Source organism: Rhipicephalus microplus, chromosome 8, assembly GCF_043290135.1.
Source record: "Rhipicephalus microplus isolate Deutch F79 chromosome 8, USDA_Rmic, whole genome shotgun sequence".
NCBI lineage: Eukaryota > Metazoa > Arthropoda > Arachnida > Ixodida > Ixodidae > Rhipicephalus > Rhipicephalus microplus.
The window spans coordinates 96220042-96238692 of record NC_134707.1 but is presented as its reverse complement, the minus strand read 5'-3'; the positions used below and the strand labels follow the sequence as shown (position 1 = coordinate 96238692).

At 42.7% G+C, this 18651-nt stretch overlaps 1 protein-coding gene across 1 annotated transcript in view; it reads right to left on the bottom strand.

Moving 5' to 3' along the window:
- The window catches only part of LOC119165674 (uncharacterized), a 77288-nt gene extending 61629 nt beyond the window's left edge, over positions 1-15659 (bottom strand). Inside the window, exons 1-4 of the mRNA XM_075872370.1 lie at positions 15515-15659; positions 8599-8708; positions 7563-7713; positions 2150-2338 (exon numbers count right to left, since the gene is read on the bottom strand). Coding sequence (XP_075728485.1) covers positions 2150-2338; positions 7563-7713; positions 8599-8708; positions 15515-15541 — 477 coding nt within the window. The 5' untranslated portion in view covers positions 15542-15659. The remainder of the gene's footprint in view (positions 1-2149; positions 2339-7562; positions 7714-8598; positions 8709-15514) is intronic.
- Positions 15660-18651: the final 2992 nt, after the last annotated feature.

Sequence of the window (18651 nt, the reverse complement as noted above, 5' to 3'; positions counted from 1 at the left end):
GAATAGAACAGCATTTGTTTTAGCTGCGTTTATAACAACCAAATTCACCTCATCTCAATTCGTAGTTGTTCTACCGCGTCTGGAACTAGTGTACTTAGATGAAACGAGTGGCCGTATTCAAGAACCAAGCTTTGTCGGAACGAGCAGTTTCGTGATTATCCGCCTAATAATTCATTCGTAAAACACAACTGTTGAGTGCGAGGCATTTATTAGCGAAGTGTGGTGACTTTAAGCGTATCTATCTATCTATCTATCTATCTATCTATCTATCTATCTATCTATCTATCTATCTATCTATCTATCTATCTGGCCACCTACGACGTTTAGCTCTCCTGGCTCTTTCAACAACGGTTTCGATACCAAACTTGGTATGGCATTACGTGCCTGTATGAACAACATACTTTATTATTCAAAACATGAAAATGATTACATGTATGTCACGAAAGTCTTGATTAACATTTCATGGCCCTGAAGATTTTGCGGTGGTTTCGTTCACATGGGTTGTTTGAAAAACTGGTATGGTATGACACGATTGGCAAACACAAGCTTGCGACAAACCCTAACATGAAAATCATGACATGCGTGTCATCTAATAAGACTGCATGCCACGCACCTGAGGCGTTCATGGCCGTATTGTTAGCGTCACTTATACCAAATTTGATAATACGTTATGTGAAGAGATGACAACAGTATGTGACTTGTGCAAACATGATAATCATGAGATGCTGTGTCATGTTACAACATTACTACATGCCACGCTCATGATGCGCTGGCGGCCGTTTCGCTAGCTTCACATATGCAAAATTTGGTATTACGTGGCGCCAATGGATGACGAAGGTATGTGACTTGTGCAAACATGATAATCATGAAATACGTGCGATGTGATAACATGACTACATTCCATTGTCAAGGTGCCAATACGTGACGCGGTGTGCGTGCTTTTTCGTTGCGTCACGCAGGCGTTTTCACGCCAGGCACCGGTCCTGTCATGTACTCGCAGGCGCGCACTGCGTTGCGTTGTCGCATGCGCGTTTCAGTGTGTCCGGCGTCCCTCCGTCACGAAAAGAGGGACACGCAGTGTTGTCTGGGTAACGCATCGGCACGAAATGCAGCATGTCGCATTTCGCGCTGGTTGCCGTTGGGCCGTGCCGACGGTCACTGGTCGCTCCGGTCGCGCCTAGCTTCAGACTATGGAGTGCTCGCATTTTGCTTACGTAGCGTCGCTGTGCCTAAAGTTCGCGTGCAACAACGCTGCATTGGAGTACATTGGGTCATTCATGATGCGCCCGCGGCCGTTTTGCTAGCCCCACATACCAGATTTGGCGTTAAGTGACGTCAACGGATGACACTGATGCAATCATGATAATCCAGACACGCGTGTCATGTAGGACGATGACAACATACCACGCTCAAAGCGTGCTCGCGGGTGTTTCGCTAGCTCCACGTATAGGCACCGCACACTAACCAAAGGGATCTGCGTTGTTCACACTGCCCCATCTCAAAGTTTCTGACATTCATCGTTAGGGGCACGCAGAAAGGAGACGCGTGCTCGCGTGCCCAGTGTATCCCGAACACAATCCGCCGGCAGAGTCCGGGTGTGAGACGCGCGTGTCACTTTCCATTTTCACCGATGCCGTCTCAAGGTTTCTTTTTTTATCCGCTAGGTTATGTATTCTGGCGCTGCAGTCAGACTGGAAAACTCTACGGAACGGTGCCTATACTAAATTTGGTATCGCGTGACGGGAACAGATAACAAAAGTAAACGACACATCCACACGTGATAATTATGACGCGGAAGTCATTTAGTAACGTTGCGCTGATTTTAAAGTGACATATGAACCTTTCTTATTAGTGCTTCGCATGTCATCGATTTCCTCTGTACATGAGACTGGCAATTTTTTATGGGCTAATTTGTAACGAACCAAAAAAATTTTGCATCTATATGAATCGGCGCATTTCATTCTTTTAAGTGCTTATTTTTACTTGGTGATAACAATCTTGCTCCTTTACTTGTTATTTTGGAAACGAGAAAAATTTCTATTGAGTTTCGAAAATGGTCAGTGTATATTTTTATCTGCCTCCTCCTGGAGGCCCATGCTGTTAGCATTGCCATATATAGAAAATATAAATAATAGTTGACTTCTCTCACCTCCTTTGGATCGACATAGTACGGCGGCGGGTGGTCTGTGCAAGGCATGAAATACTCGTAGTAAGTGCTGTCCGTCGGTATTGCATAACTTTGGGGGACGTAGTATATTCCTTTATAGCTGAATGAGATGGCAAGTGGAATTGAGAGATTCAGATTATAGACCTCCTGAACAACCGCCATGGTCTCGTTCTGCAATCATACGTGAAAAATAGAGATACAGTCTGTTTGGCTAACATATGTGTAGATGATTATGCTGTGTGCAAAAATGAAATAAACCAGTGCACTACTGATCGCTATAAGGCATGCTGTCTAGCAACTGCATCGCATCTTCGGAGTCAAAACTCACCCTGTGCGAACATTATGCAGGTGTGTGAGTTCATCGCGTTTACTTGTTCCTCTCTTTGTTTCAATCTTTTCTCTTAGTTTCTTTTTTTTTCTTTCATCTTTTTACTTGCAAATCACGATGCCAACTCACCCTACCCAGTCGGCATTGTAGGCACTGACTACCTTTTCGCTGCCCTTGTCGTAACGTTAGACGAAACCTTCATATTTAGGGGTCAATGCATTGTTGTAACGTGAAACGGGAAGGTACCTCGATATCACATGGTATTTCACTAGCCGGAAATGCTGTCCGCTGAGAAGTGCGCTACTGGAAGAGAATGAATCAATGGAAAACAGCGTCTACAAATAGGCGTGCACAAGTAGTCTAATAGTTGAAACATATATAAGACCAGCACAGCTTCATGGGATGCCATCTTGTGCGCTCAGAAAATTGGCTGGTTTCGCCACAGAGCCCGTATTTTCGTGCGAACGACCACGCTGTCCCTAGAACCTAGTCCATAAGCCTCGATAGAGTGTTTCCCAAGTCGAAATTTACGGCAGCAATAGTGTTGTAGGTTCCAAGGACAGCACGTCTGCGAACTACATTTCGAACTAAATTCCTTCAGCCTCGCAATAAAAATACTGGCAAGCGATTTCTACGCGTGGACACCAATGTCTCTTGGCAGCTGCGCTATATTGCATGACGAGTGGAGTCCATACACGTAAATATGAAAACTGTTAGGCAGTAATAAAGTAGAAGAGCTAATTAATGCAAAATGCCTCGTTAATTGCTCACTCTTTCCTCCCATAGTGAAAGTATGCACTCCAGCTCTTAGGGATACCTCCAGAAGATTTGGGGCAGTGCAAAAAGAATCATTTACGTACGCTTGAAGGGGGTATCTCAAGAACAAGGAAAGCGTCATAATACTGAACAATGTCGTTTAGATTGTATGGCTTATTTCGGATGTGCTATAGTGTTTTGTTTCTGAATAGCCTCTGGAGCCTTTCGTTCATAAATATCTGCCGGTATACCTCGTCGCTGGGCCTACAAAGCCGACGCCGACGGCGTAGGCTCTGACCAAAAACCAAATTGCTCTGGCACACGCAGTGCGTTTATCGCAGAAAGACATAGTTTACTTACAAATAACCCTTCAAGCTCTTCAAAAGTAACGTGCATTATCGTGATTGTTTGGTAATTTTAGAAATCATTCATATATCCTGATTTATGCATCATTTAAACAATGCGTGGTGCATTTTTAAAAGAAAAAAAACGCTATGGTTTGACTCAAGCTGATCACATAAATGAAGTGGATGTACTTAAAGGTCAAATAAATACGTACGAACGGTCAAGTACGTACCTATGTATTGCCAAGCACATACAATGCACTAAAATGTCAAGTACACCACAGTGCCCATTCACCATCATCATCATAAGAAGCAGCAGCAGCCTGACTACGCCCACAACAGGGCGAAACCGTCTCCTTTTATTCACTAATCAACCCTGTCTTGTGCTTACTGCTACCATGGTATGCCTGCGAACTTTGTATTTGCTTCAGCCCACCTAACTTTCTGTCCTTCGTGAGTTCGGATTCTCTGAGAATCCCTTAATGACCAGCGGTTATCCTGCCTACGCGCTTCGTGAACGGCCCATATTCATTGCTTCTTCTTGATGTCAACTATGTTATCCTTAACCCCTGTATCTTCCCGGGCCCACTCGCTATTTTCTTGACTCTTAGAGGGGCTTTGGCACAAAATTTCGTGGCCGAGATAGCCTGTGGGGTTCATTCTCAACCACTTTCGTCTATCATCTGCAAAATATCAACAGCGAATATAGCTGGTAATGTATATTAAAGACTTCTAAAGTTTGCAAGAGCTGTCGACTCCATCGCGCTATTGACACCCTCGAAGGGCACCCTGAGGTGACCACCTACTTCCATCGAGTTACCGTGCTGCAGTCAACAAAACCAAATATGAAGACGCCATAGCCGCCATATTTTTCACCGTGTTTGTTCCCGCAGTCGATACATTTTGGCGGCTGGTTGCGAGTGCGTGGCCGTGGCGCACACTTACAAAGGTTTGCGTTTGGCGACACTGCAGTCCCATTTTCTATACGAAATTAATTCATGATGCGGATCGTGTGGAAGTGTGCCACAGTTCTGTGTGGTGGTGTGATCAAGATCTGCACACGCTAGGTGACGACAGTTGCGCCCAGTTTTTTTAGCTCTCTCAAACCGAATCTGAAACTGATCGATAATGAGAGACCTGTAGTTATTTTTGTCGCGTGCTGTAGTAAAACAATGTGTCATGTCATGACTAACAGGTCCCAGCAACGCATTGCAGCAGAAAAACGCGAGGCCAATGCTTTCTTGTCAGTGCCCCTTTAAGGTTACACCTATCATATTCTTTTCTATCTCTCGCGGCGCCATCCTCACTGTATTGTGAACCTCTTTTTAAGCCTCCACGTTTCTGCTCCGTAGGTAAGTACCGGCAAGATGCAGCAGTTATATGCCTTCAATATCAGGGTTGCTTGCATATTACCGTACATGATTTGAGAATGCTTGCCAAGTTTGATCCACCCCATCCTTATTCTTCTAGTTATTTCATTCTATTGGTCCGGCTCATCAGTTACCACTTGTTCTTAGTACACCTATTTCATTACAACTTGTAGCGTCTCTCTACCTATCGCCGTGTGCTGTTGCACGGTAGCTTAGTATTGTGCATCATAAGTTCAGACCTACTCTTCTGCTTTCTATGTCTGGTTTAGTAATCATGAGCTGCAATTCGTCCCGTGAAATACTCGTCAAGGCAATGTCGTCAATTATTACAGATTACTAAGACACCTTCGAATACCTATTATCGCTCACTACTCCCAATCTAGGGCCCTGAAAACTTTGTGTAAACACGTGGTGAATAGTATTGAAAAAATCTTGTGTACTGCCTTGAACCCTTCTTCATAGGGATTCTTTTGCTTTTTTTATGGAGAACTATGTCAGCTGAAAATTCACTGTAGATTTCTTTCAGTATGTTTATGAAGAGTTTCCAAATGCCCTGACTGCGTTGTGCTTGCAATACTACTGTTGCCTCGACTGAGTTGAACACCTTCTTGTAATCTATGAAAGGTATGTATAGGGTTTGGTTGTATTATGAGCATTTCACTCTTACCTAGTTATAAGTATGATAATGGTGTATTTTTGAGTAGCCAGTATAAAATCTTGCTTGGTACTTTGGTCAATTGAACTGTAATGTCGCCCTCAATTTAGTAGATAATATAGTAGATAATAAGTAAGCTGATCGGCCTGTAAGTTTTCAAGTCATTGACGTCTCCTTTCTTATGAATTAAGATGATTTTCGCGTTCTTGCGAGATTCCAGTTCCCTTTTTGCCAAGCACCACTTCGTATAGAAGGTGGCCTAGTTTTCTAAAACAATTTCTCCGCCATCTTTTAGATGGTCCATTGTTACCTTATCCTCACCAGCGTATTTGCCGCGCTGCATTTTTTCTAGGCATTTCCTTACTTCCCCTGTCGTCACTGGTAGGAAGTAGAATTCCTCTGGGCTGATTGTCGCTTATTACGATATCACCCTGGTTGTTTCGGCTTCTGTAGAGCTCTCGTTAGAACTCTTGCCCCACCTTAACTACCGTATCAATTTTGGTTATGACATTGCTTTGCTTGTTTCGGAATGCATACACCTGAATTTCGCCTATGCACAAGTTTTTTTTGGCAGCTCTTATACCGGCGTCACATGGACACTCAATCGCCATAAGGGTGAGCCGGATCGGTTTTCTTCATCGCGATCAACTTTATGACCACTGCTACACGGCACAAGCTAATCTTGTTCGAGCTTGAGTCAGACGAAATGCAAGAGGCGGTGCTTGCATTCCGTTAAGCATGTCCCTGAGAAAACCTTGGCAACCAAGATTGCTATAGAGCCCTTTATCATCAATGTTTTATTCATGTGAGAACCGCCCAAATGTCAAAAACTTTCCGTTCCACAACAAAATTAGTTTCATAAATGCATTATTCAATAGAAAATTTTTCGCCATTTCCTGTATTACCGTGCGAGAGTTCTAATATGTTTTTGCTGTTTCTGATGGCTCCCACTTGTAGCCGTTCAGTCGCAGCGAATCGTCAACATCGTTGTACGCACCAGAGTTTCACTTCTCAAGTCTTCCAGCCACTCCCGCCAGCGGTAAATTACTGTAAAGATCTCTTCATTCGACCACGAAGTGCGGATACGATGCGACGTAGTCGAAAAGCTCGTGACACTCACAATCAGTTTGCTTCGAGGTGCTCCGACTGCTCCGACGGTGCGAGAGTTAAGCTAAGCGCAGAAGGCAACGGTCATCTGCTTATCGTCTTCTTCTCCCATAATTACATGCGGTCAATACGAATCCTAAAATATGTCACATTTCAGACATAGTTCTAATTTAAAGAGTTTGGAATTGACTTTTTATGATCATCTTGTTGTTTTAATGTTTCTTTATTGAACTAAGCTCGATTTTTCTGTTTATTGCGCTTTCAACTAGAGTGGCCATGGGGTGCAGATGACCGTGGAACCTCGATCTCCCTGCCAGATCGCGATGCGCGGATCGCAATAGTCTTGATCTTGATCGCACCTGATCGAGATTTAAAGTTACAGTGGAGCAGCATCTAATTCCGATCGTTCTCAATTCGGATCGACATTGATCGCGATAAAAAATGCCCATGTAACACCGGTATCAGGCTTCTTCCTCTTTTGCAGCCTGCTCAATTCAGAAGACTTTATCTGCCAACCTTCGCTTTTATGTACAATTGAATATGCTTAGTAGTTTTTCGAAAAGGAGCGAAAATATGAGAAAATACAAGTTCGAAAGGTGAAAAATTCATGAAGCAAAGTATGAAGAGAGCGGCGTTTCTATAGGCAAGCTTGCCTTGCCCAAGGCTGGGAGCTCCAGAATAATAATTCTGCTTGAGCTGATGTTTATTCTAGTAATACTCCATGTTCACAAATATTTCCCCAACAGGTTTTTTTTCTGTTATGAGCAATATGTCACAATGAAATGTATCCAGAGGCCTGTCTGCACTTTAGTTAGTGATGCCAGTGAATACGTACGAATGTGTGTCCATAAGTGTAATCTTTGCCACGGGTGAGGTTTGTAGGTAGACTGTCCACGACCACCGGGAATATTCGACAGTCTTTGAACTTCCTCACTGGGTAGCTAAGGTGTGCAATGGCGACGAACATTGATGGAGTGAACACGGTTCTGAAAACAAGCAATCAATAGAGCGACAATCATTGGCTAAACGCAAACTACGTTCTAGATTTATCCACTTAAATCTAGAGTGCACGTCTTTGGTGGGCATACATACTCACCGGTAAAGCCTGGTGTACTTATACAGGCAAATATCACTATAGCGAAGTAGCACCCTTACTGAGTTCTACTATCAGGCAATTTAGACGTGTAGCCTGTCCAAGAATTTATTGAGGTAACTTCACGGTGCGACACATGATTGTTCCCTATAAGTGAATGCATGAACGTCCTCTTTGCCTAGATATAAATTACCGGTATGGAAGAAAGAAAAATTTGGAGAGAGTATTGTGCAACGCAATGAAATAGAAAGTGACGAAAGTTGTATATGTGACAAAACATGTAATTCCCTTGGGGGTTTCCGTTATTCAATTAGGTGATGGGCTCCTGAGTTCGTTTGCGTGCTTTTCATGAGTGAGACCGGAGTGACTCTGTCAATTTTATTCCTGCAGCCTTTACATGAATTATGAATGTTTGCAGAAGCAATAAGTGGATGCGAAAATCAGCTGCCATCTTCGGGACTGAATAAATATTGCGACATATACAGGTAACAAAAATGCCATATATTCTTTCCTCATCTCCGCTAAAGAGAGCTCAAGTGGTTTCTAGCCCAAAGATACAATTTTAATATGCGTGGATTAAGCTGAAGTAAAGCTGCTCAGCGGTACGTGCGTGTCAAATATTCACTCTCGTAATTCTTAACGTCCTTCGGTAAAATAGGTCTGGTTTGTCAAAATCACACAATCCAGCGTAGTTGCTTCTGGACCATTATCAACCACATACCATAGAATACTTGCTGTAAAGTGCTAAGATATGCAAATCATATTGTCGAGGACTCACTTCATCAATTTCAAGACCGGGTAGCCGGCTGGATCATCCAGAGACATGCCAACAACATAGAATAAAGTCCTCGTGCTTGTAAATCTCGGCTTCAGGTAGAGATACAGCGCCTGGAAACAAGGAATATAGTGAGCAAAACTTGTTCTCGTTTCGCCAGTCGTGCTGACTTACAGTAACTTAATAATGACGTCTCCGCTAGCTTACAATTTGCAAATGTTAGAAAAAAAATACGACAGTGGAACTAGCGCGAGCAGCGACCAGCCCGTGACTAGCGCTTGACTGTTTAGGGCTAATAAGAGCGAAGTTGAATCTTAATACTTGTGAGACTACTCAATATATGTAACAATGTGTGTGTCTGAAACCAGTCTTCTGACAAATTATCTTGTCAAGGCAGGGTGTGCTTCTGCAAAAAACCAGATGGCAAGCCATCCTATCTTTAACGCAGCAAAAAGTTACATCTTCATCACAGGGTGTCTGAGGAAGATGCCACTATTGTTGCATTAGAGAAGACGAATTGTCGAAAGGTAGGCTTCAGTACACGCCGTATTCAAGATTTTTTACCTAGGCCTCAAGCTTCAATCTTTTTCTCATTCGGTATCTTACATGAGTAAAACGGCACATGGGCATTTTCATGGTGGGAATGGTATTACAAAAAAAAACATTCTTCGTGGTGCGTTATCCGAAGAGTGGAACTAAGAGCGAGCTTGAGGAAACGGGCATGAAGTTGAACGTGACGATAAAATTGAGATCACAGAAAACGTTCAATTATTAGCAGTACTCATTTAGCAAGAGCTCCGAGTGTTCATAGAGTCATAAAGTGTGATGAAAAATGAGTCCTATGAAGGAGAAGCACAGAGTTCCTTGTTGTTCTATCGAGGGAGGTGAAGTGGGACATTGAGGTCAACAACTAGGTTGCAGTTGATGTGGAAGATGAATCGCAGAACCATGTAATGGGTTTATTGAAAGGCTTGGAATGAACATGGCCACATTAGGTGTCTGCAATAAACCCTTGCACTATCACTAATGCTACCCAAACAGCAACTCATACAACAGCCGCTCGAAAAACGTCTGAGAGAACAGATATTTTATCTGTCGATGGAAGTCTTCATGGATCTTTTGGCGTAGCGTCAAACTGTACCCAGAAAGAATTGTGCTATGGTGATATAGATGAATCGCAGGATCTGGAAACGCGCTAACTGAAGTCTCAAGCAGCCACGCAAAACGCGCGAAGTTCATCGAAACCCCGATATCACTGCATCAGCAAACAGATTTTAGTTGAAAAGGCAGTTGAGCCCTGACAAAAATGTCAAAATATGATGAACGGCATTTGCTAAAGCGTTTTACGCGTAATACAGGTGTCACGCGTATTACCCGTGATGCCGCTAGTCGTCGTGGTTTTCAGTTTGGAAGAACTACCAAACAAATACATCTATCGCCGCCGGCTTAACCCCAACAGCCCAGCACAGACAAGGAAAACTATGTTTGCGAAGACTGGTCAACAAACTACTCCTGCGGAAGCTCTATAAATGTGGTTGTTGAACTCCCTTTTTTCTAAAAACCCAACAGAGCTGAAATACCTTGTTGTATAAAGAGCAATGCCACCTCATCCTGCTACAATACTCTAGTGACCTTATCTGGTTTTGACATTTTAATTGAACCTCAGGTGGTCTGAATTTCTATAGGCTTTTGCAGCGTGCCTAATAAGCATGACTTACTTCCAACATGGGTATTTGTAGAAGTAAAAAGACGGCCCCATCACTTCATAAAATTTCGCTGAAGAGCTTTTAACCCTCGCACACCTTTCTGAAAGTGCTTCATGAGCCAAATGAAGATTCAGACATTTCGACATAATACAGAAACCGACGATTCAGAGAGAAGTGAGGTCCGTGATGATTTCTACCGAAAGTAGTAAACTTTTATTGCATTCTACTTTATAAGAAAACCAAGTAATAATGAAAATATAGACAAAGTTTGAAAAGTTTCTCAACTTAAAAATGAACTCTTTCACGTCGCATATATTGTATAACAGTAATAAATGCAATGCTGATTCAAAAAAGAAAGTCTGATGTTTATACAGGGTTGGTAAGCTTCAAGTAACAAAAAGTCACTGTCATAAGACAGAACCTTCTAACAAATTACGACAGTTACAAGAAGGTATCTTGGCTTCAGTGTCCACTCTCTGCTCAACTATATCTCGCCGAGCGTTAAAGCTATGATATCTCTGTCAGACCCTGGATGATTTAGATTATGATTCTCTAACATCGTGTAAGATTACGTGTGCTATCTTCGTTCTTTTTCATTGGAGAGCTAAACAACATCTTATTGGTAGCTACACTGTTGATAAATCATTATAAATTGCATATATTGCTGTTTTCTGAAATCGTAGCGAGACTAATACCATTATACGTTACGAGAAAACACACGCACGTTCTGGCACAGTGGGTGCGCGAAGAAAAGCCGTAGCTGCAAATATAATTGATAATTAGAACACCTTGATAACTCAGAATACCTTTTCTGACTTTATAAATGAAACGTGGCAGTCGAACAGGAATACAGGAACACAATAGGTGCTGAGCTACATTAACTCATAGAACGAGTTCAAAACGTGAGGGTACAGCAGCTGTTTTTTTACGTATCTTACCATCTTCAATAACTCTGAGGAATATGGGATGCTCTGAAAACGGAAGCAACTACATAAAATAAATAAGCTAAATGACTTGTTGGCCGATAAGCTCTTATTTCATGGGACGTTATGCGATATACCACAGAAGATGACAACTATATTTTGGCACATTTCGAGCAATACACGAGATTATGTCTATTAATGATAGCCCATAGACGCGATTCACCCCAAGAGACACTAATAACTTCGAACGGAACTGTCCATATCCAAAAAGTAGAAAGTACTTGTCTTCGTTTTACAGAAGAGCCCCAGAGATGAAACACCAATTATTCACATGCATTGTAGGAGTCAATTTCACTCGATGGCGTCAGCCGTTTCTAGCTTTCATACATTGTTTAAGACGTGGTAAGTTCACTTGTGTATACTGACAAGTTTCGTACAGTCTTGCGACACACGTCATAAACAGTGAGGCTTATAGAGTAGCTTATAGTCCAAGGATCATTTCACCCACGGCAGCAGCCAGGTTTTCGCACGCTGTGATATTTACGCCAGATAAAATACTATAGGAGTCAGCTGCATGGTAGACCTAATTTCTAAAGTATAAAACTTTTCTGCTATCGTATTTAGCGCCCAGCCCTATCAACATGATTGTTTTAAGGGGTGATGGCTAGGTAGGCCGACCAAAACGCAATTTTCATTTTTTATAGCAAAAAAATATTACCAACTCTGAGGGGCAAAACCATCCATGGGCCAGAGCGTTTGTGTGCTCCAAGTCTTTGAAAGATGGGGCCTGTTACCACAATTTCTGAAAAGTACGCTGCCTTTTTTCCGTCATTGTTTCAGTGTATAAGCTCCTTTTCCACACTTATTCCCTTATCGGTTGAATATACTCACCTGTTATCATTTGCAATCTTCTTCATAAGAAAATTTATCACCAAAATTCATTTTTGAAATTCCTAAAAAGTACACTGGCGTTATTCCCATCATCTTTTTGGCACACATGCTCCTTTTCAACAAATCTTTCCTGATGGGTTTATTACACGCTTTGGTTATGATTTTCACTGTTTTTTATGTGGAAATTTATCCCCATAATTAATTTTGTGCAATTTCTAAAAAGTACGCTGCCTTTTTCCATCATCGTTCTGGTGCACATGCTTCTTTTCCATAATTATTACCTTATTGGTTGTTAATACTCACCTGTTATCATTCTCATTCTTTTTCATAAGAAACTTTATTATCAAAATTCAATTTTGCAATTTCTTAAAAGTACGCTGGCAATTTTTCATCATCGTTTTGGTGCATATGCTCATTTTCCACAAGTATTTCCTGATTGGCTGAATATACGCACTTGTTATCATTTTCATTTTTTTCATAAAAAACTTTATCACCAACAACTATTTTAGTGAAATTGTCGCTGTATGATGTGAGCAGATTGCACGAGTGTTTTTAACAATGAAGGCGTGGTTTCTTCAAGATAAGTTTTTTTTAAATCTTTGGATACCTGATATACCTTTTTTTGAAAATTATACGACCAATCTGACTCAGACTTTTTCATAATATACCTATAAACACCTTTCAAATAGCCTGAAGAAAATGAACAGTACAAGTAGGGACTCGTTTTTATTTTCGTTGTACACAATGATAATAATCAGTTCTTTTAAACAATCATGCCAAGATGGTTCATGCCATATAACGATGTTATTAGAAAGAGCTGCAATGTAAGCGTGCCCCGCCACGGTGGTCTAATGACTAAAGTACTCGACAGCTGGCCCGCAGGTCACGGGATGGAATCCCAGCTGCGGCGGCTGCATTTCCGATGGAGGCGGAAATGTTATAGGCCCGTGTGCTCAGATTTAGGTGCACGTTAATGAACCCCAGGTGGTCTAAACTTCCGGAGCCCTCTACTACGGCGTCTCTCATAATCATATGGTGGTTTTGGTACGTTAACTCCCAGATAATAATCAATAAAGCGATGTAAGCGTAAAGAAGCAAAAGCGGAAGAAAAGGTACCATGCGATGGGCGGGGACGGAAGCTATACCATTCGAATAGCGCGTCCAACGCTTTACTAACTGAACTACCACGGTTACTAAACCGCCATCCCCTTTATCTAGTATATATGTGCACCAATCGTGGGAGCATCCGTGCGCGCCACCAGGAGCCACGACAACGAGTGTAGACCACGTTTTCCGCCTGTTCGACGTCATGCAGCATGCGGGCTTTTTACGAGATGGCAGCTGAATAATTTTTTCTCGCATACTACCCCAAAGCAGTAAGTTTGGTAGGAGACCCTCGATTTGAAGGGAAAATAAAGAAGAGTGCGGTTGAAAGTACATTTATTTGTTGGAATCACAATAGTGAGATCTTGCAGACAATCGTGCCAAGGAAAGTGTAAGCGATGTTGTTAGAAGTGATTACAACGCAAGTGTAAAGAGAAAATAAAGTCTCTATATATACTATAGTAGCTCTATAGTATATATAGGTATATATAGTAGCTCTATATATACCGTAACATGTTACGTATGACAGGAATTTAATGAACGACAAGTAGTACATAAAGATCAATGCATGCATGCAAAGTATGACAATTTTTACGCCACTCTCACTATGTGCTATCAGCTGTTAAGATAGCCTGACATATTTTCCGAATGTTATATCGCGGCATGCCTCTAAACGAGCATACATGAAACGTTGGAGCATTCAAATGGTATATGCATAATAATCACAGCACAATTCACACGCTATGCTCCTGATCTGATCGTGGACATTATGGTAGCTTGACACACAGAAAACCTCGTCTGGCGTGATATAACAATGATGAACAAATGACAGGTGCGAACATGAATGTCACTATAAGTATTTAACGTGCGGCATCTTTTTCGCGTCCCACTTATGATTTGCGGGTGGCCGTTATGGGCCCTTGCCCAATATCAAAATTGCTAAGTGACACGGTTATGACGAAGACAAATGAGAAATAGGAACACTAGAAATCAGAAATTCGTGTCATGTATGATGAACATAAAAAAGCATGTCGTTACGCAAAGAATCATGGCAGGCATGTCATGTGCAGAACGTGTCCCACGACAGTGCTATGAGCAGTTCCGCTTGTTTGACCTGCTGCGAAAGGCGCATGGAGCGACGTGAATCTAAGATGAAAATAAACGACAAGTATTAACACGAAAAACATAACACGCATTTCTTGCGTGGCATATTTCACACGCCACGTTGTTTATCTGTTGGTGCTAGTTTTATAGCCGATGCAATGCGAAACTTCTACAATGAGTGCTAACCCATTCACCTAATATGACATGGCGTAGCTTATTAATTGAGAAATTGATGTCATGTACGAAATACATACATTACAAGTCGTTTTGCTAGTGCGATATATAGCAAAATCTGTATGGCTTGGCACAGCTACATGGTGAACATATCTGAAGTTCACAGAACTAAAATAGTGGCATGCATGTCACGTTCTCAATAACTTGGACGGCACGTTCAATCATAGTCTTTCTTGGTGCTTTCATGCACTTGTTAAAAACCAAACTTTGTATCGAGCGAAATAAGTCCAATACAGAACCTGTGCAAGTAGCAGCATGAAAATTATGACATCCGTGTCATGTGGAACACTATTTACATGCTGCGTTCACCGTGCGCTCGTGGTCATACTGTAAATGTGGTATCACAACATATCAATATTTTTTGTGTTATGTCAAATCTGTGCAAAACAGCAATTGGCGTGGATAATAGTAAAATCCAGATATTCATGTCACCTAGAGCATGAGTTCAGCAAGTAATTTGTTGTTCTCTTGGTTGTATTGTTAGTTTTATACACACCCAAATGCATGGGGATTGTCAAAAGTGTTTCAATAATATGAGTGACAAGTAGTAGGATCATAACGACTACATTTATGGGATGTAAGACTTTAGTTGCCTCGAAAAGTCTAGGAGAATTTGCAGTCGTTTTTTTACAGCAGATATCTAGAATTGAAATATGGTGGAATAACAGTCTGATGAACACAAACTGAAGGTCTAGCATGACATGCATAAAAAGCATGGGAAGCACGCCATTTTTCACGTGTAATCTTAGTGACGTTCGTACGGTGAGGGTGTCTTGCTTTGGTCAGAATAAGAACCCATGTGGTGTATGCAGTTCCTCCCTGACCGTTCTGCATTGCATTGGTTATCGAAATACGCAGGCTGCTCCGATCTCTTCAGGGCTCTATTGCAATATGAAAATTCACTTTGTTTCAAATCGCCTAGTGCACAAATAAAATTGACTGCGAAAAAAACTTCACCTTTAGTACGTTGAAGACTTGAGTCATTACAGCAGCATCCGTGTACTCTCTGTAGATGTTCAGCAACCCAAAGTGGGTGATATTATCATTCCAAAAGGTGACTATACGCCCGAAAAATGCAGGGTACTTGGACTCTCGCAGGAAGTTGGGCCTGTAGAGAGGATGGTCACAACAAATTTGTTCGCTGAGACAGAAGGCACGAGTACACGTTGCACTGCACAATACTTGCTCAGGAAGTCGTCACCACTATTTCTTTTTCGCCAATGTGCGAGACTGCTCAGAAGGCGAAAATATCGAATGCCTAATCTAACGAGAAAAGTAACCGTCTGCTTCAGTGCCGACACACACAGTCCGAATGTTCATAACATAATGACGTAAATAACTTGACTGAACAGATCGCCTAAATTAGCGCCGTCCTCATGACATCGCCTACGCTGGCTTCACATCCTATTAGTCACGCGGATTCTCAGTGGTTAGGTGGTCACGGATGCAGTGCCAAAACATGTGACGCACCGAAGGCTTGCTAATACTTGTGCTCCCAGAGGTGGCAGGTAATCATATCATGTTTGAAAAGCTTTCACAGGTGCAGTGAGTAAAGGGTGGGGTGCTGATGGCATCGAATGACGCGTTCACAGTAAAAAAATCTCTTGATGGTCCAAAATTTTAATAACAACTTGAACAATGCGCACACATTAGAACGCGAAACCATGAATTAATGAAATGACTGTAGGGCTTGGGTTGATTATTGTCAGGTAGAGCGCACAGAGAAGTGCGCCGGGTTTGCTTCGCGCTATGATATTGAAAGAACCCATCTCGCTATCAAAACGCTATGGTGGTCTAGTGCTTATGCTACTCGACTGCTGGCCCGCAGGGTTGGGGCACAAATACCGGCGGTGGCGGCCACAAGCTAGAGAACAAATACTGCTGGATACCTGCGTACTTGTTGAAGCAATACTTCTTTGCAGATTAGTTGATTCATACTTGAAAAATAAATTTGCTGCGCAAACTTGAAGGAAAGCGAGAAGGGGGACAGTTGGTAGACTGCGCTCTTTTCTGTCTCCCTTTTTGTTTTCCTTTAGGTTGCGCAGCAAGTCGATTTTGCTGTATACATAGTTCACTTTCTTTTCTGCTTTCCCGCGAAATCTATTTGTGTTAGGGCCAAGTGTACCATGCACATGGCACACGCTACATGCGCACACGCTACGTGGGCCTTGGGGATCATATTTTCTACATACCTTCACTACTATGGCTTTCCTAATTGTATCGTGCTTTTCGGAAGTTGAACTGTTACAATGGTGTCTGCTTCCTGCGTTTCATTATCCTAAATGTGTAACATGTACACTATACATTATAGGTCACTCGCAGAAGTGCTCTTTAGAGGGCTGTTAAGTTCCTTGAAATAATAAGGCTTTGCCCAAGAAGAACAGGAGAGCATGAAAATAGTGGGAACCTAGTATATATATATATATATATATATATATATATATATATATATATATATATATATATATATATATTTATATATATATATATACTCAGGCATTAAAAATTAAAAGCCGTAGAGACAAGACAGGAACAGTGGCGCAGAAAGACACGAGCGTGTATCTTCAAACGGAGCGCTAACACACACTTCTTAATTTTGTTTGCCCTTTTCGGCTGGCTAGGACTTGCCGGTTCAGAACTCTAGGTGACGTTATTACCCCTCCCATTAGAATATAGACTCGATGCTGATACACAATGGGACAGCAGGGGCCATAAGGAAAACAAATGGAAGAAACTATACTTATGGTCCAGAGAGAGAGAGAGAATTAACTTTAATAAAGGTCCTGAAGGGGCCTGGGCACCCCTTACGGGGGCCAGCCCGGTGGCTCCGCCCATGTGGGGACTGGGAGTCGGAGCTCGCCAGCCACCTTTTGGGCCTTCTGGACGGCCTGGTGTTGAAGGGCCCTGTCGGGGCTCCTGAGGTGGTTGAACCAGTCGTCCTCGGTGGCAGGGGACCCGAAGCTAGCGTTTAGCACGGGACACTGCCACAGCATGTGACTTAAATCGCACCTTGAATTTTGGCATTTGGGGCATTCTGGCCTTATATCTGGTAGGTATTTGCTGCAGATATAGGGGCTGGGGTAACTGTGCGTTTGCAGCAGTCGAAGCGTTAATTGTTGGGCTTTATTTAGTGCTGAGTGAGGTGAGGGGAATTCTTTTCTAAATAACTTATAGTGCGAGCAAATTTCATGATATGATAGGAGCGGCTCCCGGTGCGTGTTGGTGTCCCCGGCCAGTGAGCCAGACCGCGACCCCCCGCGGCACGTAAGATCACGCGCGAGGTTATGGGCCAGCTCATTACCGTTGGGGACCCCTGGTTGAACGTTGATCCCTTCATGCCCAGGGAACCAGTGGATATGCTTGTCTACAGTTATCGGAACAGATGTTAGAACTCTTAATGCCGACTGGCAAAGTGTACCGCGGCGGTATGCCAGTGCAGCGGGTTTAGAGTCGGTAAATATTGTGTCGCGCTGAGGGAGTGCTAGAGCAAGGGCAATGGCCACTTGTTCAGCCTCGCAGGCTTTCTGAGTTTTTACGGTAAGAGCATTAAGAGCTTTTCCGTCTGGGGCGACCGCTACAGCTGCAAAGTAGGGTTTGTCCACGTATTTAGCGGCGTCTACGAAAACCACGTCTGTCGCGTGTAGGTTGGCCGCTTTTAGTAAGGATTGAGCTCGTGCCCTTCTTCGAGCCTGATTGTGCACCGGGTGCATGTTCCTGGGGAAGGGTAGCACTGTGATTTTAGCGTGAAGGTGTTGCGGTAATGATTCTGCTTCGTTCACTTGAGTTGGGATAGGAAGACCTATGTGTGAGAGGAGTTCCTGACCCGCAGCTGTCGAAGACAGGCGCATGATTAGGGACATTCTTTGTGCTTCGATGATTTCTTGGAACGTGTTATGTATCCCAAGGGATAGCAGGCGCTGCGTGCTTGTGGACATGGGTAGACCAAGTACTCGTTTTGTGCATTTTCGGATGAGGTTGTCTACTTTAGTTTCATCGCCTTTGCTCCACGGGTGAGCGCAGGCAACGTAGTGAACGTGGCACATTAAGAACGCATGAAAGATGCGTAGTAAGCTTTCTTCTGTGAGTCTTGCGTG